Raw genomic sequence first — 27,103 nt, forward strand, 5'->3', positions numbered from 1 at the left:
GGAGAGGGCTGCAGAGGATGGCTTCCTGAGGTCAGAGGGCAGCATCCCTCTGGCCGCAGAGAGAACAAGGGACAGCGTGGAGGCAAAAGGTGGTGGCGTCCAGGACAGACAGTAGGGACAGAGCGAAGGGTGACGTCCAGGGAAGTGGGGAGGAGGCCATTGGGTTACTCCAGGAGGCTGGCTTGGGGGTCCGGGTGGGAGGTAGGGCATCGCTGAGACGAGGCTTGGGAAGCAAAGATGCTGAGCTGAACCTGGGGTGCATGGGGGATGGGGGTGTCCAGGAGACAGCTGGATACACACGCTTGATCTGAAGCTGCGGGGTGGAGACTGCACTCGGGGTCGGGGGAGAGTAAAAAGGGAGAAGAGTGGCAAGGACTGTGGGGACAGGGACAGACAAGTCGCCAGGACAGACGGTACCACTGGGTCGCCCTCCAGGTTTAGCCCTTAGGAAGTGGTGAACCTGCGGAGGGCCGGTTCCTGGGTGTGATGATGGACAGGGCAGGGGGAAGATGCTCTCATCCTTCAGGGGGTTTGACTGAAGGGACAAAGGGAAGCTGGGGGCGTGCGGTGGACACGTGTGTCTGGATTGGCTCAGTGACCCTCTCGGTGCCCCTGGCCCCGTCCCCGCCTTGGGGAGCTCCCAGGTGGCGGTGCCATACCTGGGCCTGGCCACACTCACCGTGGCACTCAGTGAAGCCAGGGCTGGGATGGAAGCCCTCGTCACAGTCACAGCGGAAGCTGCCTGCGGTGTTGACGCAGCGGCCGTTGGCACAGAGGCTGGGCTGGGCATGGCATTCATCATCATCTGAGGCAGGAGGGATGCGGCAGGCGGGGGTGGAGGCCAGAGTCCCTTGAGCTGGCCTCCACACCTCCAGGGTCGATGTCTGCCCACCCACGCCCTCTGGCTTTGAACTCTCCCATCCATCGGGGGCAGGGAGGCCCTGCATGCCTGAAGCCCTCCTGTACCTGTGCAGCCCTCCCCAGAGCCCAGCTGGGGCCGCATGCCCAGGGGGCAGATGCAGGTGAAGGTGCCGATGAGGTTCTTGCACATCATGCCCCGGGCGTGGCAGTCCTGCTGGCCGTCTGCACACTCGTCCACATCTGCGGGCAACCCCAGACCAATGGCGCTCAAGACCAGACACACCATGGACCAGCTCCAGGACGTGAGGACCTGGACTCCACTCCCCGGTGGCCTCGGTGGCCAGAGTGAGGTCCTTGAAGCACTGCCAGGCGCCCGTTCCTCCCCCGACCGTCCCAGACCTCCTGGGAAGCCAAGGGAGGGGGGGTCACAACTGCCCCCAAACACCCGCAACCCCTGCCTACATCAGGGTCTGTGAATCTGTCTGGCCTTCACTGTGGTCCCTGGAACACTGACTCTGAAATAGCTCTTGAGGGACCAAGTCGCAGGCCAGGGTTTCTACCCTCGACACTGTGGACATTTGGGACTAGAAAATTCTTTGTGGTGGGAGCCTCTTCTGCACACTGTAGGATATTGAATAGCACCCCTGGCCACTCGATGCCTGTAGCACCCACCCACCCACCCAACTGTGACAATAAAAAGTCTCCAGACATTGCCACATGTTCCTGGGTCAGGGGCACAATCGCTGTCCCCACTGTGCTACCCCACTCAGAGAATGTCCAGCCACAACTGGAGAGGCCTCCAAAGCCACACTCACTGTTCTGTTAGATTGGGGAGCCAAGGAGATGCTAGCACCCCCTTTCATAACTATAAAAGCAGAACCACTACTCACAAAAGAGCACCCATTGCACCCTCACTTGCCTCAGCTCTCCCCTCGCTTTATCACTTATTGCTTATTCCCACCCTTGGAGGCAGAGGTCTTATTTCTTCATTTTCTCTCGGGACCGAGGCATGGGGAGCCCCAGGGCCCTATCCATAGCCCGCCTGCCCATACGGGTCCTACCTCGGCACATGGCCCTATCCTCTCGCAGGGCATAGCCAGCTGGGCAGGTGCACACGTAGGAGCCCTCAGTGTTGTGACAGCGGAAGGCACAGAGCAGGGGATTCAGGGAGCACTCGTCAATGTCTGCAGAGGTCAGTGGAGGTGCCGGCTGGGCGGGGTCTGCCTGCAGGACCCCCTGTCCCTCTCTCAGGCCAGCCGCCCTCACCCCCATCACACAGCCCAGGTCTGGGCAGGCAGGGTCGTACCCTCACAAGTCATCATGGGACCAGGCTCAAAGCCATCAGCACAGGTACATTCGAAGCCTCCAATGATATTGGTGCAGGTGCCTTCCCCGCAGGGGTGTCCAACGGAGCACTCGTCTGTGTCTGGGGTGGGGGTAAGGGGGTGGTCAGAGACTGCAGAGGGCTCCCACCCTTGACATGATCCTGTCTGCCTCCTGCTGACTGTCTACAGACTGGATAGGGCCAGATCTGCTGCACCTTTAGGCTGGACGCAGGGCGGGCAGGCAGTATGTGTTCAATGAATAAGTGAATGAGTAAATGAGTGAGTGAATGAATGAGTGAAGAGCAAGTAAATGAATGAAAAGTGTGCAAATGCGTGAATGAATAAGTAAATGAATAAATGAATGAGTGAATAAACAGCAAGAAGGACAAGTGGGTGGGGGAGAGTGACAGTGGCTGAGCAGCAGGGTGCTGCCTTGGGTGGTGTCTGCCCTCCCTGGCTCCCTCCTTCCCTGGGAAGAAGGCTGGGGCGGGCTGGTCACTCACCCACGCAGCTGACACCTGTGAAGTCCAGGCTGTAGCCAAAAGGACACTCGCAGCGGAAAGAGCCATCAGTGTTGACACAAAAGCCGTTAACACAGACGCCAGGGTTCTCCGCACACTCGTTCACGTCTGCAGGTAGCGGAGGTTGCAGGTACGGCATCTGTCATGCCCTGGCCACACTCAGGGTCTCTTCCTTCCCTCCAGGGGGGTGGGGTCCAGGGCTACCCATGGGTCGAGGAGGGAGCCTGAGACTTGGGAACTAGGGTAGAGCCCAGACAGGGCTGGGCGGGAAAGGAGGAGACTGCGGTGGCCCAGGGGGGCTCTTAGCACGTGGGCGAGGGGCTCACCTTCCCGAGAATCATCCGGGCCTGGGACTGCCCCGTGGCCAAAGGGGCACAGCTCCTGAAAGGCGGCTGGACACCGAGAGGGGAAGGGAGGTGAGGGTCTGGGGCCACGTGCAGCCCCCAGGATGTCCCTGTGTGTAGGGAAGGCTGAAGGAGAGCAGACGGGGGCAGGCAGGCAGGGTCAGGGGAGACTTGACAGGGGTGGGTGCTCACCACTGCCCTCCTGAGGACACAGCTCGCAGGGGTCATTCCAGCCCTCGCCGGGCCTCTGGCTGCAACAGCACCGGGTCTTGGTGGTGTTGAAAGCTTTGGGTACCGAGCACTTTCCAGCCTCGAAATGGGTGAAGCAGAAACTCTGCCGTGTGTCTGCGGGGTGATTCCCCAGAGAAAAGCCAGGAGAGCTAGCCACCCTAGTCATCATGAATAGGGTGGTCCTGACCCTACCAGCGACCAATCAGGACACTCCAGAATCACTCCATGGTGATTGGTTCAGGGACGGACACGTGACCCATACCGGGCCAATGAGGGTCAGCCCTGGGGTTTTTGCTGAAAATCTGAGAATCCTTTCCAGCAACACCCCACATTCACATCTGTGGGGGTCATCCCAGGCTGGGAGAATGGTCAAACCTAGCCACGTTATTCTTGGATCAGAACTCCTTTCCTGGAGAGGCAAAGTGACTCATTCCAGAGAGCCAGAGGACCCAGATTTCAGACTCCAAATCCTCGTTACTGACTCCCAGTCCTTAGCCCTGGACCACCACTGGCCTGAGATGTCCTTACAGATAGGTTGGGGTTTGGTTCACCACTGGCCCCCATAACAACAAATACTTGTTGAGTTGCCCTGCCCTCTGCCTTGTTGCCCTAACCTGGGAGAGAAGAGGCCAGCTCAGCCTGGGTGAGGCTAGCCCACACTGGACAAGGCTCCTGGAGATCCATACAAGAAACTGCAGCTCTCTTTCTGGGTGATCCAGCTCTTCCTCACCCCACCTCCCACCTCTTCCCTAACCCTGTGTGCTTCCTGGCCCCAGACTCACCAAAGCAACGGTGCCCGTTGTCAGACAGGACAAAGCCAGGCGGGCAGAGGCACTGGAAGCTCCCGGGGCTGTTGGTACAGGTGCCAAAGAGGCACAGGTTGGGCTCTTCCAAGCATTCGTTGATGTCTGGAGGGGCAGGGACATGAGGTGGGTGGGGTGCAGCAGGAGCTCCACTGGGGTGGGCGGCCTCGGCTGCTGGGAGGGGCAGATGGAGTGGGGGGCCCAGCCAGGGAGGGTCCAGGGACTGACGCAGGGTGGGGTCCCCAGGGCTCAGGATTAGCTGGCGCACCAGGTGGGCAGTGTGTGTGTGGGGTCTTTCCTAGAAGGTGTCTCCAGGGTAGGGGTCATGGTCTGGAAAAGTTCATCTTTAGAGAGTAAATTTATACACAGCTAACTAAGACTAGATAAAATTAGCCTACAGTGGAAGAAGTTAGCTTGCATTGTACTAGGCTAGCCCATCTGCTAAGGCCAGATTGGCCCACATTAGCCCAGGCTGTACAAGGCTAGTCCAAGTGGATGAGTGGACCAGAGGTGTTCAGGCCAGACTGGTCCTTGACCACCACTCATCAAGCGAGAAGTTCCATGTTTGGTGCAGTGAGACCCACACACCCATGCTCATTTTATAGGATTCACGAGGAAGCCTGGGGGCCCCAGAGAGAGAGAGCCCCGAGTCAAGAGAGCACCCTAATAACAATAACAGTATATGGAGCTGTATTGGGCACTGTGCTAACTGCATCTCTTCACTCACCACCACCCCAGCTGGCATTCCCATTTTACAGATGGGGGAAGAACAGAGGCCCGGAGGTACCTCCCTGGCCCCAAAGCTGGGAGGTGAGGCCAGACACTCACCGACACAGTGGTCACTCTGAACCTGGAAGCCGGGGGGACAGATGCAGCGGAAGGAGCCCTCAAGGTTCTGGCAAGTGCCTGGCAGGCAGGTTCCCGCAAGGCTGAGACACTCGTTGGCGTCTGGGGAGAGGAGGAGGAGGGGTTCCAGCAACAGCTGGTGGCAGGGGCTTGCCTGGGGCTAGGACCGGCACCTATGGTCACTGCATGATAGCCAAGGCCCCCAGACAAGCCTTTCTGGATCCAGAGGAAGGGCTGATACTCAGGAAAACAGGGACATCTGGAGAAGAATATTCTCGGTCTTGATGGGGATTATAGGTGGAGCCAGGGGAAGGGGAAGCAAAGTTCCTAATCTCAAGCCACTTATACACCCCTTTCATGGTTTCCATGGCATCCATTCAACACCTCTATTATACCATACTTCATAAAACTTAGAGCTTCAAGACAGCCTCACCCTAAACCACAAACCCTGTGAAAACATGGGTGTGATGTGCTGGTTTTATACCTTAAAATAAATGCATGCTTATGAAATGGAACCATGCTCACTCGGAAGTACCAACTGCAGGTAAACTTGGAGTAGGGGCTGGCTGAGATGGCTTCCAGCACCATGGTGAGACTCACCTATGCAGTTCTTCCCATCACTTGTGAGCTCAAAGCCATCCTGGCAGAGGCAGTGGAAGGAGCCTGCTGTGTTGAGGCACTGGCCAAATCGGCACACCTGCCCCATGATGGTGGTGCATTCATCCATGTCTGCAGATGGAAGATGGGCCAGTGGGGTCACCCACATAGCCTAGGGCTCTGAGCCTCCCTTGCTCTTCTGTTCACAAAGTTGAGTTGATGGCAATGACTTCAATTTACTGAGCACTTACATACCAGCTGTATATTAACCCTCCAACTATCCTATAAAGCAGACGCCAATATGAGCATTTTAAGGGTATGAATTTGCCTGTACATACTACCTTAGCTGCATCCCTCAAATTTTGTTATGTTGCGTTTTCGTTTTCATTTAATTCAAAATGTTTTCTAATTTTCTTTATGATTTGTTCCTTTTTCTATGGATTCTTTGGGAGTATATTATTTAACTTCCAAACATTTGGGGATTTTCTGGATATCTTTCTGTGACTGATTTCTAGTTTAATTCACTTACATTCCAAGGACCTATCTTGTGTAACCTCAATTTTTAAAATTTTGTTGTTTATTTTATGGCCAGAATATGGTCTTTCCTGGTGAAGGTCCATGTGCACCTGAGAAGAAAGTATGTTCTGGGATGTTCTATAAATATCACTCAGGTCTAGGTAGTTCACATGATTGTTCAGGTGTTCTATATTCTTACTGATCTTCTACTTGTTTCCTCTATTACTGAGGAAGGAGTGTTAAAGCCTCTAACTGTAATTATGGATTTGTCTATTTCTTTTTCAGTTCTATCAATGTTTACTTCATGTGTTTTGAAGCTCTATTGCTAGCTGCATATGCATTTATGATTGTTATGTCTTCTCAGAGAAATGACCCCTTAATCAATATATATTGACTCTCTTTATTTCTGGTAATATTCCTTGTTCAGAAGTCAATTTGGGGGCTTCCCTGGTGGTGCAGTGGTTGAGAATCCGCCTGCCAATGCAGGGGACACAGGTTCGAGCCCTAGTCCGGGAAGATCCCACATGCTACGGAGCAACTAAGCCCATGCGCCACAACTAATGAGCCTGCGCTCTAGAGCCCGTGAGCCACAACTGCTGACCCCGCATGCCACAACTACTGAAGCCCACACGCCTAGAGCCCATGCTCCACGAAAAGAGAAGCCACCGCAATGAGAAGCCCACGCACCGCAACGAAGAGTGGCCCCCGCTCGCTGAAACTAAAATAAAAGCCCGCATGCAGCAACGAAGACCCAACACAGCCATAAATAAATAAACAAATAAATAAAGAAATTTATATTAAAAAAAGAAGTCAATTTGGTCTGATATTAAGATAGGTAGGTACTACTATTAATCTTTTTTTTACAGAGAAGGAAACTGAAGCACAGAGAGGTAAAATGACTTGCCTAGGGTCACACAGCTGGCAGATGGCAAAGCTGGGATTTGAACTCACACCACCTGACCTTGGAATCCACTTTCAACCACTGCACTCAAATGCCAGCATCACACCACCCACATCTTGTCTTCACTGTTCACCTTTCTCTCTGTACTGTCCATCTCCTTCTTATCAACCTGAGTGTAAGCTCTAGTGAGGGACCCTTGGTACTTGACAATTGAAGGGGTTTGGAGAACTTTATGGTTAACTAGTTTTCAATCCCCTGAGGTTGTTTTCCTGAAGGCACCCCTGGGGCGAGATCCTTTATTTCAGAGGGGCACCCTCAAGCCAAGAACCCACTTTTCAGTGGGGGTGCACTGAGGCTTGCCCACCAGCCTGGGCAGCTCACCCACGCAATGTCCGTTGTGTGTCGCCACAAAGCCAGGGAAGCAGAGGCAGCTGTAGGAGCCGACGATATTCTTGCAGGTCCCATTTCCGCATGGCTGCTGGTCACACTCGTCGACGTCTGCCAGAGCAAAGCCCCTGATCCCTGCCAGCTCACCCAGGGCATCGGGCAGCTTGGGCAGTGAGGGCCTGGCTGGACCCAGCCCCCCTCTCCTGCACTTCGCCCTGCCCAGGTGGATGGGAAGTGATGGCTGGGAAATATCCCTATTTATCACTTCCATTCTACAGATGGGAAAACTGAGGTGCAGGGAGGTGAATAAGCCATTTACCCAAGGTCTTGGGTGCCAGGGCTCACAGCTGTGAGTCTGTGAATCAGGATGGGCAGAAGCACCATCCCCACCCCAGGGGAGGTGTAGACCCATGGCCCCTCGCCCTTGGCAGCCTGGCCTAAGAGGAAGGAGCAGAGGGGGCTCTCACCCAGGCACAGGGTCTGGTCTGCAGAAGCCCGGAAGCCACGGTGACACAGGCACATGTAGCTATCAGCTGTGTCCACGCAGTCGCCATGGCTACAGACGTTTGGGATCTCCCGACACTCATTCCGTCCTGAGGGAGGGCAGGGAGTGGGGTGCCCCCGGAGTCCCCACCCCACAGTGTGCTGCGAGCCATCGCACGTGGCAGTGGGAGAGCCCGACCGCCTACCCATTCTAGCTGCTGTCCCAGGGCAAATGCTTCACCTCCCATTTCACCCTCATGACTCCCCTGTTAACAGATGCTCTCAGCACCCCCACCCCACAGTACAGCCAAGGAGGGAATTCCCGGGCAGTCCAGAGCTTATAACTCCACGCTTCCACTGCAGTGGGGCACGGGTTCGATCCCCGGTCAGGGAACTAAGATCCTGCAAGCAGTGTGGCGCAGCCCCCCCACCAAAAAAAAAGTACAGCCAAGGAACAAAGCCCGGACAGAGCCGTGCCCTACCCAAGTCACAGCGGGAGGCAGAGTCTGGCTTTGTCCTACACCCCACTCCCTCACCTCTCTACTGGGGTCCCCACTTACCCACACAAGCCCCGCCTGGTGACAGCTTGTACCCTCGGGCGCACTTGCAGCGGTAGCTGCCGGGGATGTTGATGCAGTTGGCATTCTGCTGGCAGGGGCTCTCCCCGCTGGCACACTCATCCACATCTGGGGAGTACAGCCAGCGGGGTGGGGTTGAAAGAGACGCTTCCCTGCAGAATCAAACCCTAAACCCAGCCCCCCCCACTTCAGAGCAGGTGGTCCCCTCCAGAAGCAGCCAGAACCACATTGAGCGGGGTGATGTGGGATGGAGCCCCTCGGAAAGGCATGAGCCCCATACACAGAGGGGGAAACTGAGGCTCACGGGGTTTAAAAGACTTGCCCAGAGAGCACAGGCTGGGATGGGGGGACCAGCATCCCACCCGGGGCTGGGGAGGCAGGGAGGCGGCACCTTCGCAGACCAGCAGCACCCTGTTATAGCTGAAGCCCACGGGGCACTCGCAGCGGAAGCTCCCAATCTGGTTGATGCAGACACCATTGGCACAGATGGCAGGGATCTCCCCACACTCGTCGATGTCTGGGGAGGGCGCCAGCCGTCAGAAGCAGCCCAGCCCCCGGCAACGTCTGGGGACCCTGACCTAAGAGATCATGCAGTCTAGGAGAAGATGTGTCCCCCAACCAGCACACACTTGAAAAATTCTGCAGTGGCCAAACTATATCTGCTCACACCGGAAAGAAATCAGGATGTGGGAGGGAAGGCAGGGGGAGAGAGCCTCTTTCTCAACAAAAATGCACATTTGCTGTGACCCAGCAAGCCTGCTTTGTGGGGTCTCCGGGAATGAAGCAGCCCCGTGTGTGAGCAGGAAGCTGCACTCCGGGAGGACCTGCGGTGACGTTTAGGGAGAAACTGGAAACATCACCGGAGGAATGGATGACAAAATGTGGTCAATGTGGTCCCTCCCTACAAGGGAATACGATTCATCCTGGAAAAGGGGTGAAGCACTGACACTCACTACAACATGGACGAACCTTGAAAACATGATGCTCAGTGAGAGAGGCCAGTCCCCAAAGGACAAATACCATACGATTCCATTTATATGAAACGTCCAGAACAGGCAAATCCAAAGAGATGGAAAGTGGAATAGTGGTTGCCAGGGGCTGGGGGAAGGCAGAACAGGGAATGACTGTTCATGGGGACAGGGTTTCTTTTTGTGTGATGAAATGTTCAAACTTGAAGCGATGGGGCACAACTCTGTGAATATACGAAAACCCACTGAATTGTGCGCTTTTGATGGGTGAAGTGAATTATATCTCAATAAAGCTGTTGTTTATATAAAAGAACCTGGAATCCGCCTATGTGTCCATCCATGGGGGACTGACTTATGACCTGGGATGTGTCCACGTATGGAATACTACAAAGCAGGGCAAAGAGGGAGGCAGTGCTGCGTGTAGTAACCTGGCTGGTTCTTCACGACTCTTTGCTAGGTGAGAAAAATAAGTTGCAGACAAGACATAAGAAAGCACAGAATTTATGTCCAACTCCCCAGAAAACAATGCCATACATTTTCAAAGGTGGATCTCTATGTGTGTTTAAATGCATGAAGAAAGAACTAGAAAGAAATACTCCAGGCGTAAAGCATGAATTATAAATCAATAAATCTATTGTTTATATAAAAGAACCTGGAATCAGCCTGTATCCATCCATGGGAGACTGACTTATGACCCTGGGAGAGTATGAAGGAGACTTAGATTTGAGGGGGTGACTGGAGGGGGAGTTGCTCTTATCTGCTCTGTTCCAATTGTTGAAAATAAGGAGAATACAACCGTGGAATGAAAACAACTGAAAATAAGTTCATCAGTGAAACACCTCACGGCTGAAATTTGGCATTCAGGTATTAAATTGTACAAAACCTCATTTAACTTAAAAAGGGAGTGTTCCGCTCCGCACTGCAACACGGATGAACCTTGGGGGCATTATGCTGAGTGAAACAAGACAGACACAAAAGGACAAATACTGTATGAATCTGTTTCTATGAGGTCAGATTTACAGACAGAAAGTAGAATGGGGGTTCCCAGGAGCTGGGGGAGGGGGATGGGAGTTAGTGTTTAATGGGGACAGAGTTTCAGTTTGGGAAGATGAAGAGTTCTGGAGATGGATGGTGGGGATGCTGTACAACAGTGTGAATGTAATTAATGCCACTGAACTGGACACATAAAAATGGTTAAAATGGTAAATGTTATGTGTATTTTTACAGAATTTTAAAAAAATGAATAACAATTTAATAAAAATACTCTCATTGCTTTTTTTTAAAAAGGGGCAGGATTCCTGGCCTGGGGAGTTGGAAGAGTGAGGGTGTGGGGTGGGGGAGGGTGGAAGGGAAAGGGCTGTCGGGGGAGGAGAAGAGAGGGGGCAGGGCTCTGGGCACAGAGTGACCTGGGGCTACAGGCAGGAGGGTGGTGGTCACTCACCGAGGGGCTTCCCCGTGTGGATGTCAATGACGAACCCAGGAACCTGGTTTCCACACAGGATCTGGTAATCCACTGGGCAAAGGAGAATGGGGAAGGCAGGGCGCTGGGGCTGCAGCCTCCCTGGGAGGACACCTCCTCCTCCTCTGATCAGCTTGTCCATCCCTGTAGCCCAGTGCTCACCCAGCCTCTGATTAACTAGTCCCTCTCCCTCCCTCCACTCTGACCAGCACTGGGAGGGTTACGGGTGCCATTCACCTGTGCGGTGTGATCTTCTAATACATAGACATGACCTCCCTCATCTCTTCCCTGCATGAGTGCCACCAGCCACACCCCACTGTCCTCACTATAAAATGCAGACTGGGGCTTCCCTGGTGGCGCAGTGGTTGAGAGTCCACCTGCCGATGCAGGGGACACGGGTTCGTGCCCCGGTCTGGGAAGACCCCACATGCCGCAGAGCGGCTAGGCCCGTGAGCCATGGCCGCTGAGCCTGCGCGTCCGGAGCCTGTGCTCCGCAAGGGGAGAGGCCACAACAGTGAGAGGCCAGCCTACCGCAAAAAAAAAAAAAAAATGCAGACTGTTCAGTCTGGACCTCAAGAACCTTCACCCTCAGCCCCACCTTTCCTCCAACAGCATCTCCTGCCCTTCTGTTATATGATTTCATTCCATGTCTGGACGTGTCCTGCTCTGTCATGCTACCGGAACTTTGCATATGCTGTTCCCTAGCATAGTCCACTTCAACCTTGAGGACTCAGGGCAGCCCACCACTCTGGCCCTGGACAGCTGATGACGCCATCCTTTGGTTCTTCCAGGGCAATTCACTCTCTGACTGTATCCCACTGCTGACACCAAGATGCTGCTTGCCCGACCTAGATCCCCAGGTGGGTGGGTGTCCCTGGACCCACCTGACAGACATGGGCAGGCATTTGGGCAGCGCCACCTTTCCCCAGGTCCCTGCCCTGCTCCTCACTCGCTCTGCTGCCTGTATCATGATGAGAACAGACCAATCTCAGTGGCCCCTATGCCTAGTGTGGACTTCTGTCTCATCATATTCAACCTGCACCTCAGATTCAGGTGCGTAAGATTCAGGTAGGTACCTAACTCCCAGCACATAATTTTTGAGTGACATTTGATCTGTCTTGACAATCTCATGACCAGACTTGGCTGTCTGCAGTTTCCTCCCAGACTGCACAGCTTGGGTCTACCTTATTCTTATTTCCTAGAACCCAGAACAGGGCCCGGCACTCAGACAGCCAGTAATGACCCCTTCTCATACCACGACACTGGGTTGAACAATGACCCTCCACCCCCAAAGTTCATGTCTACCCAGACCCTCTGAATGTGAGGGAAACAGGGTCTTTGCAGATACAATCAAGTTAAAGTCATCCTGGATCAGAGTAGCCCTAATGCAATGATTGGTGTCCTTATAAGAAATGAAGAGACATGTGGAGACACAGGGAGAAGCCATATGAGTTGAAGGCAGAGACGGAGGAGATGCAGGTACAAGTCAAGCAACACCAAAGAATGCCTGGAGCCACCATAAACTGGACGAAGCAAGTAAGAATTCATCCCTAGAGCCTCTGAAGAAAGCGTGACCCTGCCCACACCTTTATTTATGACGTCTAGCCTCCAAGACTGTGAGAAAATACGTTTCTGGTGTTCTTTTTTTTCTTAAGCCACCAAGTTTGTGGTATTTGTTGCCACAACCCTAGGAAACTAATTGTCTTAGTTCAGGCTGCTATAAGGAAATACCATGAACTGGATGGCTCCAATAACAAACGTTTACTTCTCACAGTTCTGCAGGCTGGGAAGTCCAAGATCAAGGCACTGGCAGATCTGGTGTTTGCTGAGAACTCTTCCTGTCTGTCTTCTTGCTGTGTCTTCACGTGGCAAAGAGAGAACCTTTCTTGTGTCTCTTCTTATACGGGCACTAATCCCATTTAGAGGGCTCCATCCACATGACCTAATTAACTCCCAAAGGCTCCACCTCCAAGTGCCATCACACTGGGGGTTAGGGCTCCAACATATGAATTTTGGGGGAACTCAAACATTCAGTCCATAGCACTAATACACTTGTAACCCCCTAGTTATCCTCTCTACTCACCGCTCCATTCCTGCAGCTCTTTCTCATGCCTGGGCTGGTTGCTAGATCATCCTAATAGGTCTCATCCCAACTGCCAAAAAGGTCTTCTGCTCAGTCCTTCTTTCAGGACTTTGCTCCTGCTGTTCCTTGCCTGAAATACCTTTCTCCATCCTGACCGACATTTCTGTAATCCTCCCCAGAGCTTCTGCAAGCTTGCTCCACCCGCAGCTCATGGGGCCCTGGTGCCTCTAACCAGCTGTGCTTTTCTCTCTGGCCCTAGGCACTCACTCGCTGACCCCCCCCACCAAATAATCTGTGAGTGTTCAAGGTTCTTTAGCACAAATGAAAGCCTCACTGATCCATCCTGAATTCCTCGAGTCTGTGAAATAGAAGGATGCCTTGCCCTACTTGAAAGTATTGATTTTTCCATACATTGATTGGGATGGAACTTCAACTCTTCAGCTCTCATCAAAACAACACAGACCTATCTGGGAGTCCTAAGTGTGGTGTGCCTCATTAAACACTGCATTAAAAAGGGCCAAGCTGGAATGAAGGCCAGGGAGGGGCACTTACAGCTGGCAGGAGTTGGGCAGGCCTCGCAGGGTCTATTCCAGGCCTGGCCAATGTTGTAAGAACAGCAGCACATCTTCCGGGTCACGTTAAAGGTCAGCTCATTCAGACATGTACCGTTATAGTGCCGGAAGCAGACACTCTTCCTCATGTCTGCAGTTGGGTTGGGGTGAAGGATGCAGGCAAGAGACACCAGAGGAAGAGAGCCAGAGAGATAGGAACTCATTCACAAATCCATTTGGAAATTACTGGCTTGACTTCTCCCCAACACACATGAGGGTGCCCTTCACATTTAGCCTTTCTCGGGCAGTGCACAACCTGGACAACCATACACAGCAGCCCTGGGTCCCTGAGCCCTGCAGCCTTGTTCACTGCTGCATACCAGCATCTCAAATACACTCACCCTCCCTCTCTCCTCCCACAAACATGCCTCTCCACACTCTTCCAAGGCTTGGGGACTCCCAGAAGCCCCTCCCACACCCGAGTGCTTTTTCCACAACTGCTGGACTCCCCCATCATCACACTTCGTACCCATGCAGTTGTTGCCACCGTTGACTTGCAGGTATTCCGCTGGGCAGACACAAGTGTAGTTCCCCAGAGTGTTGTAGCAGGTACCAGGGCCACAGATGCCCGAGTGTGCAGAGCATTCATCGATGTCTGCAGGGGGATGGAGGAATTGTCTGCGTCCAGGAATTATCTGGATAACTCCCCACCCCAGGTCTGCTAGGGCCACTTCGCTATGCGGTTGAGTTTAGTTTCAAGATTAGGTTAAAATGCACAGACATCTTAGTGATGTGTAAAGATATGGCACAGTGTTAGGTGGGGAAAAAAGTTTACTATGATCCCACTTCTATTAAGAAAAAATATGACCTGAGCTCATGAATTAATGATATTATCACCAAGAGTGGGGCAATCATGTGCTTCTCAGTGTGATGCAATAGGGAGCAAGAGCCCTATGAATAAAATATTCTTGAAAGAAAAAAGTTGATTCTCAATCTGATTGATCCCTTAGTCCAGAAGCAGCACACATTTTCTGTAAAGCGCTGGCAGTAAATGTTTTCTTCAGTTTTGCGAGCCAAACAATGGTCTCTGATGAGCTATTCACTTTGCCATGGTAGCGTGAAAGCAGCCAGCCATAGACAATGGATAAACAAACTAGCATGCTGTGCCCCAATAAAACTTGATTTATGGCCACTGAAATGTGGATTTCATGTCATTTTCATGCGGCACAAAGTATTATTCTCCTTTTGATTTTTTCCAATAACCTAAAAATGTGAAAAGCATTCTTAGTGGGCTATACAAAAACAGGTGGTGGAGTATTAGCAAGCTAGGGGTGACATTTCCAAAAATGGCAGAATAGGGAATGTCAGAGCTTTATTCCTCCACAAAAACAACTATTGAGCTGAGCAAAAACTGACTAAATTAACTTTTGAGGAACTCAGGAATCCAGTCAAAAACTTACAAAACCAGGGGATTTGATATATAAAATATCCTAGAGAATCCACAGAATGAAAACTATTAGAGCTAATAAATGAAGCGGGCACAACGCAGAATGCAAGATCAACACACTGACATAGAAATTTCAGTTGTATTTCTACAAACTACGAAAAAGCAATTGAAACGGAAATTAAGAAAATAATTCCAATTATAATAGAAGCCAAAAGATTAAATACTTAAGAATAAATTCAACCCAAGAGGTGAAAGACTTGTACACAGAAAACTATAAAACATTTCTGAAAAAAATTAGAGAAGACCTAAATAAATGGAAAGACATCCTGTGTACATGGATTAAAAGACTCATTATTGTTAAAATGGCAATACTCCCTAAAGTGATCTATAAATTCAATGTAATTCCCATCAAAATACCAGTGACTTCTCTTTTTTTTGGCAGAAATGGAAAAGCTGATCCTAACATTCATATGAAATTGTAAGGGACCCCAAACAGCCAAAACAATCTTGAGAAAAGAAAAAAAGTTGGAGGAATCACACTTCCCCATTTCAAAACCTACTTACAATGCTATAGTAATCAAAAGAGAGTGGTACTGGCATGAGGCTAGAACTATAAATCAGTGGAATAGAATTGAGAGACCAGAAACAAACCAAGACATCTACAGTCAATTGATTTTCAACAAAGTGCAGAAAGAAAAGTCTCTTCAGCAAATGGTGCTGGGACAATTAGATACCAACAGGCAAAAGAATGAAGTTGGATCCCTAGCTCACACCATATACAAAAATTAACTCAAAATAGAAGACCTAAACATGAGAGCTAAAACTATAAAACTCTTGGAAGAAAACACAGGGGTAAACCTTAATGACCTTGTGTTTAGCAATGGATTCTTAGATATGACACCAAAAGCACAAACCACAAAAGGAAAAAAAAACCCAGATAAATTGGATTTCATCAAAATTTAAACCTGTTGTGCATCAGCAGACACCATCGAGAAAGTGAAAAGACAACTCACAGAACTGGAGAAACTCTTTGCAAATCACATATCCGATGGGAGTCTTATATCCAGTATATATAAAGAATTCTCACAATTCAACAACAGAAAGGCAAACAATCCAATTTTAAAATGGACAAAAGACCTAAATAGACATTTCTCCAAAGGTACTCAACCTCATTAGTCATTAGGAAAATACAAATCAAAACCACAATGAGATACCATTTCACACCCACTAGGATAGTATTTTAAACAATGGAAAATAACAAGTGTTGATAACGATGTGGAGAAACTAGAACCCTCTTACGTTGCTGGTGAAAATGCAAAATGGTGCAGCTGCTGTGGAAAACAGTTTGGCAGTTCCTCAAAAAGTCAAACATAGAATTACCATATGACTTAGTGATTCTAGGAGTTAGATAAAATGTTTGATAAGGACTGGCTACAAAATTTGTCCAGTGCAAAGTATATGAAGAATTTCAAGATGGCGACAGCAGAGCATTAAACTAAGCAGGGGTGGGAGGGGTGGGGGAATGGCACCCTGTGGAGTACAGGGCCCTTGAGTCTGAAAGCTGGGAAATGCTGCAAGCCTGCAGTCCTCAAGGGCACAAACTGGCCCTGCGAGGCTCCACAGCCAAGGTTAACATTCAGGTTGAAGTCTCCCTGCCCTGTGACAGTCAAGAAATGCAGCACAGGGCCATATCTGATGACAGAACTTCTCCCTTTTTCCCTTGAGAGTCTAGGGAATAGGGGAGGCAGGGAGGGATGAGATATTTTTCAAGCATTTTGGGTTCTGACTCTTGTTTGAAAGCTCCCACCTCCATGTAGAAAGGAAATTGGGCTTTCAATCTTAGACCTCTCCCTTCTTTCGCCATCTCCTTGAGTTTCTAAAGAGTGCTGATCAGAGTGAGACATCTACTGTCCTCGTGTGCTGATGTCAGTGTCTGGTTGCATGCAGGTGCTCAGTTAATACTGTTGAAAAGAAGAAAAAGAATGGATTGGTGGACAGATGGATGGATGGATGGATGAATGAAGGAATGAATTTCATATATTGCATCAAAAGAGCTCAGACTCAAGGATAAGAATGGCTGGGCTCAAAGCCAGTTTCAGTCACTTACTAGCTGGTACCTCTCAAGTGACTTAACCCCCTTGAGCCTTAGTTTCTGCATCTGAAAAATGGGGTCACAATAGGAACATCTTTCTCATGAGGCTGTTTTGGTGAATGACAAATGCTGATGCTCAGCACCGTGGTGACGTGCAATCAAAGACACCAGTTAACTGTTGATTGTTACTAAGATGCAAAAGAGGACAGTAAGGAGACAAGTGAAAAGGAAAGGTATGGCTGTTCCTTTGGTGTCTTTCCCTTCCCCTTCTTAGCTCTGGGCCTTGTTCAGCTTTTGATCAAAGGAAGAAGGGCATGGCTGCTGAGATAAAACCAGGTCATTTCTGAGTGGGAAGGAGGCTGGAGGTCAGGCCATGGGGATACGGGGAGGGGGCAGCGGAGCAGACGGTAGATTGGGACATTCCGAGGAAGCCTTCCCAACCCTTCCAATGGGCCCCAGGCAGCAAAGCAGGTGAGCAGACTCCGAGGGGCATGTGAGGCCCCAGTACCTGAAAAGGAGGTGAGGCTGAGCAGGAAGGCAGGGAGGATGGGGTGGGTTCAAGCTCACCCTCACAGATGCGGGTGTCCTCATTGAGGTGGTAGCCAGGTGGACACTCACACTGGAAGCTGCCGAAGGTGTTGACACAGTTGCCCCCCTGGCACAGCCCTGGCAGCTCCTGGCATTCGTCAATGTCTGTCAGGAAGTGAGGAAGCTGTGATTGGAAGGTAAATCCAAGCAGAGGACTTGGGGGACACCACGCCTTGCCCTGGGCTCTCCAGCGTCCTGGAGAGTCAGTCCTGCTTCTTTAAGAATACTCAGGGACTTCCCTGGTGGCGCAGTGGTTAAGAATCCGCCTGCCAATGCGGGGTACATGGGTTCGATCCCTGGGCCGGGAAGATCCCACATGCCATGGAGCAACTGAGCCCATGCACCACAACTACTGAGCCTGTGCTCTATAGCACGCGAGCCACAACTACTGAAGCCCATGCACTGCGAACCTGTGCTCCACAACAAGAGAAGCCACCACAATGAGAAGCAAGCACACCGCAGTGAAAAGTAGCCCCCGCTTGCCGCAACTAGAGAAAGCCCACGTGCAGCAATGAAGACCCAACGCAGCCAAAAATAAAATAAATTAATTAAAAAAAAAGAATACCCAAGAGCTGTTGGATATTTGGAGGCTGCACCCAGACTCTCCTGGGTCAATGTCACCCTGAATTCATCCTCTTTCCCTTCATTGCATAGAACACCCTTTCATCTATCCATCCATCACAAAGTTCCGTCTTGATGGAATTCTCCAATCTCATTACCCCCATGGACAGAAGGATAGAAGGATAGATGGATGGATGGATGGATGGATGGATGGATGGATGGATGGAATGATGGATGGATGGATGGGTGGATGGATGGATATGGGAGGATGGATGTGTGGATGGGTGGATATGAAAAGTGCTGGATGGGTGAATAAGCAAATGGGTCAATGGACGAAAAGGTAAATGAGTGGATGGATAGGTGGGTGGGTAGGTGAGTAGATGGATGAACGTACTTATATATATGGATGGATGGATGGATGGATGGAAGGAAAGAAGGAAGGAAGAATGAATAAATAGGGAATGGATGTATGGGTGGGTAGATGAGAGGCGAATGGATCGATGGGTGGATGGGGGTGGATAGAAGAATGAATCAATAAACCAACAGGTAGAAGAGGAGATGGCTGAGAGGATCTGCCCCTAACCCCAAAGCTGCCCAACTCTGCTCCTCGCTGAGGGGGGAATGAGAGGAAGGTCAATCAGTGGATGGTCTACCAGGAACTCACCTTCCAGAATGACGGTGATGGGATTGGGCCGGAAGCCCTCACCCCCCGGGCACAGGGTTCTGTACTCAGCTGCAAGGGAAAGAGGTGCTTGTGAGGGGCTGTGGGATGGGGCATTTGGGCAAAGCTCAGGGGAAGCAGGGGAGGGGAGGTCCCCTAGAAAGGGCTCAAGAGTGGGCCTTGCATCCCTTTAGCACAGAAACTACCTCCTCAGCCTCTTGGGGCCAGAGACATTGATCCAATCCTGGGGGATCCAGTGTGTGCGTGTGTGTATAAGCATGTGCTCACAATTCAACATGTGAGCAGATGGATCTTGTGGTAGTAGCTGGGGGTAGGGAGGGATTCTTTGTGATCCAAAACCAGACCCTAGTGTGACCACAAGTTTCCCCCATGAAAGGAAGACCCTGGATGTACACACACACACACACCTGAATAGGTGGACAGCTGCCTCCCCACTTCACACCTGACGACTCTGCACATGCTCTTCCCACTGCACCCCACACCTTTTCCCCTACTCTGCCTGGAAAACTCCTACACATCCTTCAAAACCTCATTCAAGTCCCTATGCTGGGAGGGCTTCCCTTACCCCCTTCCTCTGAATGGCTTCCTCCTGACCCATCACTACGCCTCAAACAGACCCTTAGGATAGTTCCACTCTCAACAGTCCAGGGACTGTTGGTTTACGGGCAAGGGGCAGTGTGCAGCGGTTGCGGTCCATCCTTCTCTAGGTCCCCACCCCTACGACAGGACACAGAGGAATGCTCAATGTTTGCTGATTGACTGAGTGAGGAAGTGAATATAAACACACAAAGAATTTGCAGGAAGAGATGGCAGAAGGAGACTTTGGGGAGAGACCTAGGTGATGAACTGCTAAGAATATGCTGTGTGACCCAGGGCGAGCCCTTCTCCCTCTCTGGTTCCCAGTGTCCCTCCCTTAGCAGAGATGACCCACTAAGCCCTGCGGGAGCCTGGACCAGGGCTAGGCCTCTGCCTTCCCCCGCCCCCACTCCCCCAGGGACTCACTGGTATTGGCCAGCGGGCACAGCTCACAGGGGTTGCCCCAGGCCCGTCCCAGGGAGCAACAGCAGGATGCTCGGGTGACGCCAACCCCAATCTCCACACTGCAGGAAATGCCACCGTCCCCTCGGTCCTGTGTGTCCAGGAAACAGTTCCCGACCCGGGTGTCTGAAGAGGCAGAAAGGGATGGTTAGCAAGTGGTGGGGGAGAAATGGTGTGTGTGTGTGTGTGTGTGTGTGTGTGTGTTTGCGTGTGTGTGTGTGTTTGCACTTCTGTGTATGTGTAACGTGTGTGTTACTCTATGTGTGTGTGTGTGCATGGGTGCCTCTGTGTTTGACTGTTGAATTGTGTGCATGCATATTTCTGTGTGCATGTGTGACTCTATGCGTCTGTCTGTCTAGAGCAGAAGGCTGTATCTCAACAGACGATCGGGATGATCACTCTGGCCAAGGGCCTGTGTGTCAGGAACAGGTGGATCTGGGTGACCCAGGCTATGGTCCCATCCAGCCCACTGACCCCAAAACTCCACCCGGAGTGGAGTGTGGTGCTCACCCACGCAGCCCACCCCGCTGGGGTTCAGCTCAAAATCCTGGGGACAGTTGCAGAGGTAGCTGCCAGGGGTGTTGACACACAGGCCGTTGATGCAGTTCACGGGGTCTGCACACTCATTCACATCTGTAGGGTGGGGGCACCGTCAGCAGGGAGCCCTCCCTTGACCCGCTTCCCTCCTGCCTTCTTCCCAGGGAGTCAAGCCCTGGCTGTTGGGGGCCAGGCTTAGGGGCAAGGTCACATCCTCCCCCGGGAAGAAAGCCTGATGGGACAGCAGCCTCTGGGGTCTGCCCTGTCCCAGGCGACCCCACGCCCTCCCCTGCTCCGTTCTACTTGGCCTGGAGGTTTGCCCTTGACAGCTCTCCCTGCCCCAGATTCCACGAGCGAACCTACAAAAAGCAACATTCAGGACATGTTTTGGGCCAGGGGCTGGCAGACTACAACCTGTGGGCCAAATCCGGCCCCCTATCTGTGTGAATAAAGTTTTATTGGCACACAGGCACACTCATTCATTCACTTATCACCTGTGTCTGTTTCCAAGCAACAGGGCAGAGACTGTATGGCCGAAACCTGAAAATATTTACTGCCGAACCCTGTTTGGGACACACAGGTGGGAGACCATTTTGATGGTTGTGGTGGAGGGAGCTCGACTTTGTTGATCCACTGCATTTATTCAGGGGATGATAAATGAGGATGATGAAGGTTAATGGGGCAGGAGCACTACTGGAGACGGGGGTCACACAAGGCCACCTCCATGAGAGGACATGTGAGAAGAGATCTGTGGGCAGTGAGGGAGTGAGCCGCACCCCCCCTCCCCAGCCCCACGGACCCCACACCTGTGCAGTTGCCGCCTCCACGGTCCAGCTCGTAGCCCTCATCGCAGATGCAGCGGAACATGCCTGGCAGGTTCTCACAGCTCCCAAACACACACAGGTTCCCAAGAACACACTCGTCCACATCTGGGGGGAGACCCCAGCTCAGCGCAGCCCAGCCCACCTGGCATCCTGTTCCTGTCACCCCCAGTGCCAGCGGCTCCAGGGACCCGCCCATACCCCGGCAGCCCCAGACCTCACCCTGGCAGGCGTGCTGGTCCTCTGTGGGGTTGAAGCCCATCTCGCATTCACAGCGGTACCCCCCGGGGGCATTGAGACACTGCCCGTTCTCGCAAAGGTCCACGTTCTCCGCACACTCGTCCCTGTCTAAGGGGACCCAGAGATGGAGGGCTGGGGGTCAGCTGGCCAGGTGGCCCCTGTCACTCAAATCCTTCAGTCACCCAGGGTTCCAGGGAGCTGGCAAGTAGCCCGGGGAACTTGGAGGGCAGGTGACCAAGTCAGGGCCAGGGAGCAGATAGGGGACCTGGTCACTCAGGATCTGGAGTGGAGGGCCGCCAGAAAGTAAGCACATCCAAAGCTCCATGCATTCTGAGTCCAGGGGAGAACACTGCCTCCAGGGACTCAGGGTCTGGCCTGTGGCCCCAAATGCTGAAGGCACGTTCTCTCCGGCACCCACAGGGTGGGTGGGTGGGTCAGTGCCAGTCGGGAAGCCAACTGACCACTGTGGCCATCTTGGAATCCAGCCCCCATGGCTGTCCCTCTCGGGCCCCTCCAGCCCTCCCATCCCAACCCCCGACCTCACCTTCGCAGAAGTAGCCGTCCCCAGTAAAGCCCAGGGGGCAGGCACAGCGGTAGGAGCCGGGGGTGTTGAGGCAGTCAGCTCTCGGGCTGCACCCATGCTCCTGGAAGGCGCATTCATCCAGGTCTGCAGGAGATGGAACCCAGAGTCCCCCGGGTGTGTGCACTGAGGGGCTGCAGGGAGGCACACCCTCCAATCCCAGCCCTGACCGGCCCCCCTGGACATGCCTGAGCCCAGCCACCCCTCCCTGCCACCTGCCTCCCCCCCACCGCCCCACCTACCTCTACAGCTCTTGCCCGGACCTCCTGCCCTCAGGCACTCACCGTGGCATTCGAAGCCATCCCCCACCCAGCCTGGCTGGCACCTGCAGCTGAAACTCCCAGGGATGTTGAGGCAAGAGGCGTGACCATCACAGCTGTGTCCCCCAAGCTCACATTCGTCCACATCTGAGAGGAGAGGGACACAGGCATAGGAGGGGCAGGACCAGGAGAGGGGGTGGAGGATGCAACACCCCCGGGAAACCTGGGCCCAGTAGAAATGGGGCTTCAGGTAAAGAGTGGCAAGACTCAGTGCAGGAGCAAGGGAAAGAGCAAGGATCTTCCCTAGGGCAGGGCTGGCCCAGACATGTCCCCACACCACTGCGGGAGCTTCCAACCTTCACCCAGAGCCCAAGAGGAAAACCCCCAAACCCAACAGGGCATGACTCCCAGCAGCTCCCAGAAATGGTCTGAAATGGCAGCATGAGAGACTTAGGGTAGACACTAAGAGTAGCTGTCCTAACGCACACGCTCCCTCTCTAAAGCAGGATTTCCTTCTAAACCAGTGTGTCTAATCCTCAGCCAATTTTGCATCACCCTTATCTCGTCAATGTTCATACACCACCTAAATGAGCTGCTGTTCGCTGAAAGTTTCTTTACACTGCCCCCATTTTTACTCACGTGAACATATTTTAAAAGAAAAATAACAACGATCTCTAAGAAATCATGAGTTTGATACTGCTTTCCAAGGTTTGTTTCTAGCATGCATTAAAATAATTATGTAATTACGGCAAGTAGAATTATGTTCTCCCAAAAAAGTGTGTTCCAGTCCTAACTCCCAGAACCTCTGAATGTGGCCTTTTTTGGAAATAGGGTCTTTGTAGGTGTAACCAAAATCAGATGAGGTCATCCTGGATTACAGTGGGCTCAAAACCAATGACTGGCGTCCTCATAAGAGGGAAATTTGGACACAGAGAGGAGAACACCCTGTGATGACGGACGTGGAGATTGGAATGGTGCGTTCAAGGATGCCAAGGACCAATGGCCACCACCAGAAGTGAGGAGAGAGGGATGGGAGAGATTCTCCCTCTGGGCCCCCAAGAAGGAACCAACCCTGCCGATACTATGATTTCAGACTCTGGCCTCCAGAACTGTTAATTCCAGAGAGAGTAGATTTCTGTGGTTCTGAGGCACCAGGTTTGTTGTCAGGGGTCTCAGCGATCCTAGGAAGCTAAAACAGGAACTACGGAAGTGTTTAAATGTTCCTTCCTGTACCACTTAAGAGCATCAGGCTTGCATGCTTTGGGAACTGATGTGGATACTAAGGGATCCAGAGCTCCCCCCCGCAGAGCTGTTAAGGGAGCCCCAGGGGCACGTGATCGGATCCTAATTTTTGCTTTAACATGAGGCCCCACCAGTGGAAACGCGTAAGAATGAGGTCCGGCTGTGCTCCGCTCCAAGACCCCATGAACCCTAAGCTGGCCCCTCGGGGGCCCCCTCGCCTGCTCCACTGACCACCAGCTCACCGGAGCAGCCCGTGGCCCCCTTCCTGACGACGTAACCCAGCTGGCAGTGGCAGACAAAGGAACCCCTTGTGTTCTCGCAGACCCCATGGAGGCAGATGTAGGGGTTCAGGTCACACTCGTCCACGTCTGTGGGATGACAAGAGAGGAAGCAGGTGAGGGTGGGGATGCAGCAGCATTGCTAAGTGCCCTGCCACATGGGTCCCCTGCATCGGGGTTCTCTTTGCCCATCTTCAGGGGTGGGGAACTCCCCCAATTCCACCACTAGGCAGCCGCGAATATTCAGTCAACAGTCTACAGCACATATTCCGTGGAACACACCAGACATGCATTCCCAAAAGGATTTTATACCAATACATTTAGACAACGCTGAATTAAACAAAGCTAACTGGATTTTTATCTCCTGCAGCCCTTTTCAGAGCCTTTATGCCAACGTGGATCTGCAAGAAGGGATGGAGGAAGCAGCATTTCTTATTTAACTTGGTCCTAAGCCCCCTTTTCTTCAGTGTTTCCTAAGACACCTGTGCTCGGGAATGCTTTAAGCTGCCCTGGGCTGGACACATCTCCCTGGGAGGGTTATGTTTTTTACTTCCTGGTACTTCCTCACGCTGGCCCCAGCTCTGCCCTGATGGGGCACCCAGTAGACATCTGCTCCCTGGGCCCCGTGACAACCTGCAGCCAGGACAGGACGGTGATCACGACTCAAACAGCCTGGGTCCCCAAGCAGGGCTCAGAGAATACAGTGTCTTTCCATCTAGCTCAGCTTCCTCTGCAGAAAACCCCTTGGTCTGCAGTGATCCTATACCTTGCTTTCAGAACAGGGCACACGCCTCTGTATGCACTGGGTACACAGTAAGTGTTCAATAACTGTTCATAAAATAACAAGGTTCAAGGGCCTCTGCTGCTGTGAATGAGATCCCATGGGTCTTGGTGCAGGGGCTCTAGGCACAGGTGGCCAGGAGCAGACCGCCAAGTGCAAAGCCTCATCTCCCCTGCCCGTGTGTGACGGGGATGGGACTGGCGTCTGTCTTGCCCACGTGGCCTCCTTGTGGAAGGCCTGGTGGGTGAATTGTGAAGCTGCCTCCTCCACCTGTATGTAGTCCCAGTTCCTCACCTACACACATCCTCATGTCCAGCGTGGCCACAAAGCCGTCGTAGCAGAGGCAGCGGTGACCCCCCGGCACGTTGATGCACTGGCCCCCGTCACAGATGTCCGGGTTCTCCTCACACTCGTCCACGTCTGAGGGAGCAGGGTGGGGGGCTGGGCTGCAGGCAGGCAGGGATGGAGGGGGAGCCCCAGGGACCCTGCTGCAGGGTCAGCGGCCTGTCCCGGGTCTGGCCGGCTGCGTCTGGGTCAGGAAAGGTGTGTTCCCCATCCCAGGTGGAGGGAGGGGGCCGCGCCCACCCACCTGCACACGCCCTCCCATCAGGCATCAGCGAGTAGCCGTGTCCGCAGCCACACCGGTAGCTGCCCTCGGTGTTAACGCAGTGCACGTGGCACCCACCGTTCCCAGAGCGGCATTCGTCCAAGTCTGCGGTAGGCAGGGCGAGGTAGGGGGCGTGGCGGGAGTGAGGTGGGGATCGTGGCGGGGTGGGAGGCAGGGCGAGGTGGGGGTGTGGTGGGAGCGAGGTGGGTAGGCGTGGCAGGGCGGGAGGCAGGGCGAGGTGGGGGCTCGGCGGGAGCGAGGTGGGGGGCGTGGCGGGGCGGGAGGCAGGGTGAGGTGGGGGCGCGGCGGGGGCGGGTCAAGCAGGGGTCTGACTAGAGGGCGGGGCCAGCAGAGGCAGGGACTTCGAGGGACTGCTGTGGTAGTGGGGGCCTCGGCTGGGGCTCGGGGCGGGCGCGGTCTCACCCACGCAGCCTTGGCGGTCAGGTGTGCTCTGGAAGCCGGCGTGGCAGGAGCACTGGAAGGCACCGATGACGTTGACGCACTGGCCGTGGGGACACAGGCCGTCACTCAGGGAGCACTCATCAACGTCTGCAGGGGGAGCACATGGCTGGTGGGGACAGCAGGTAGGGGAGGGGCCCCAGGGAAGGCCCGGCCTGTGTTCAGCCGCCATCTGCAGGACCCCGAGGCACTGGGACACGTGTGCACTCCGATGCATTCAGGCTCCTGGCATCCACACGCCACCACAGGTGAGTCCACACCTCACCCTTGTACAAACACGCTCCCACACCCAGATCCACGTGCCCACCCACGTGCACACCCACAAGACCACGTGCACACCCACAAGACTCACCCAAAACACGCCCTTGAATACACACTCACCCTCAGCAGATAACACCCACACCCTGATCCATGCACCTACGTCCACACAGCTCACAAACACACCCTCACACCCACTCACAAGCAAACACAATCACCCTCAGTAGACACACCTTCACAGCCACATGCACACTCATAAGACTCACAAATACACCTCACACCCACTCATATGCAAACACGCTCACCCTCGACACACACACCCACACCCACATGCACACAGCCCCATCCACAAACACACCCACCCGTGTGCACACATCCACACCTAGACACACATTCTCTCACAAGCTCACACAGATGCACAAACACCACATCCTCTCACATAAGAACACGCATCCTTGTGTAGACACTTACACACTCACAGACTCACATATAAACACCCATGTACACACTCACTCTTGTACACATTCCCAGATACACACTTGCATGCTCACAAATACACACTCCCTCCACCTCACACCCACGCACAGTCATATCACATGGACGCACAATGACCTGCACCCATACTACCTCATGCATGTGACTGCTCACATGCATAGAGACTGACACACGTGTGCACACATATACATAAGTATGTATTCAGGGAGATGCAGAAGCACACACTCCCATCATCTCCCTCATGCAACCCACACTCACCCTCACAAGCAGTGCCCTTGGCCACCAGCGCATGTCCAGCGGGGCACTGGCACTCATAGCTCCCATCCGTGTTGGTACAGGTGCCTCCCCGGCACAGCAGTGGGTCCCGGGCACACTCATCCACATCTGGGCGTGTGGAGAGAGAGAGGAGGTGTGAGGACGCTGACCTGGCAGGGTGCGATGTGGCTTGTGGAAGCTTCCCCCTGTGCCCCTCTCCCCAGACCCTGTCACCCTGGCTGAAGCCGAAAGGGCCTGGAGTTTGCGGACTTGGGTGACCCATGGGAGTCAGACTGGGGGGAAGCTGGAATTCTGAGAATTATCAAGGACACAGGCTGACACTCCTGGAGCTGAAGGAGGTCCTGAGAAGCACCCCCTGTAGGACACAGAGGGGAGGCAAGGCCCAGCCCCTCCAGGCGTCGGCACAG

The 27,103-nt window shown here is 53.0% G+C and overlaps 1 protein-coding gene across 1 annotated transcript in view; it reads right to left on the bottom strand.

Moving 5' to 3' along the window:
• Window positions 1-27,103, bottom strand: part of FBN3 (fibrillin 3) — a gene marked incomplete at both ends in the record, with an annotated part of 58,344 nt that overhangs the window by 12,836 nt on the left and 18,405 nt on the right. Inside the window, 30 exons of the mRNA XM_079703071.1 lie at window positions 680-805; window positions 967-1,101; window positions 1,923-2,045; window positions 2,168-2,287; window positions 2,690-2,815; window positions 3,034-3,099; window positions 3,244-3,396; window positions 4,065-4,190; window positions 4,914-5,033; window positions 5,532-5,660; window positions 7,327-7,443; window positions 7,800-7,925; window positions 8,376-8,501; window positions 8,785-8,910; window positions 10,803-10,874; window positions 13,456-13,605; window positions 13,984-14,109; window positions 17,561-17,686; window positions 18,807-18,875; window positions 19,827-19,988; window positions 20,373-20,495; window positions 21,206-21,328; window positions 21,443-21,568; window positions 22,005-22,127; window positions 22,325-22,447; window positions 23,785-23,910; window positions 24,896-25,021; window positions 25,191-25,313; window positions 25,632-25,757; window positions 26,679-26,804. Of these exons, the coding sequence (XP_079559197.1) occupies window positions 680-805; window positions 967-1,101; window positions 1,923-2,045; window positions 2,168-2,287; window positions 2,690-2,815; window positions 3,034-3,099; window positions 3,244-3,396; window positions 4,065-4,190; window positions 4,914-5,033; window positions 5,532-5,660; window positions 7,327-7,443; window positions 7,800-7,925; window positions 8,376-8,501; window positions 8,785-8,910; window positions 10,803-10,874; window positions 13,456-13,605; window positions 13,984-14,109; window positions 17,561-17,686; window positions 18,807-18,875; window positions 19,827-19,988; window positions 20,373-20,495; window positions 21,206-21,328; window positions 21,443-21,568; window positions 22,005-22,127; window positions 22,325-22,447; window positions 23,785-23,910; window positions 24,896-25,021; window positions 25,191-25,313; window positions 25,632-25,757; window positions 26,679-26,804 (3,669 nt within the window). The remainder of the gene's footprint in view (window positions 1-679; window positions 806-966; window positions 1,102-1,922; window positions 2,046-2,167; window positions 2,288-2,689; window positions 2,816-3,033; window positions 3,100-3,243; window positions 3,397-4,064; window positions 4,191-4,913; window positions 5,034-5,531; window positions 5,661-7,326; window positions 7,444-7,799; window positions 7,926-8,375; window positions 8,502-8,784; window positions 8,911-10,802; window positions 10,875-13,455; window positions 13,606-13,983; window positions 14,110-17,560; window positions 17,687-18,806; window positions 18,876-19,826; window positions 19,989-20,372; window positions 20,496-21,205; window positions 21,329-21,442; window positions 21,569-22,004; window positions 22,128-22,324; window positions 22,448-23,784; window positions 23,911-24,895; window positions 25,022-25,190; window positions 25,314-25,631; window positions 25,758-26,678; window positions 26,805-27,103) is intronic.

This window comes from Hyperoodon ampullatus (genome assembly GCF_949752795.1).
Source record: "Hyperoodon ampullatus genome assembly, chromosome: 4".
NCBI classification, from domain to species: domain Eukaryota; kingdom Metazoa; phylum Chordata; class Mammalia; order Artiodactyla; family Ziphiidae; genus Hyperoodon; species Hyperoodon ampullatus.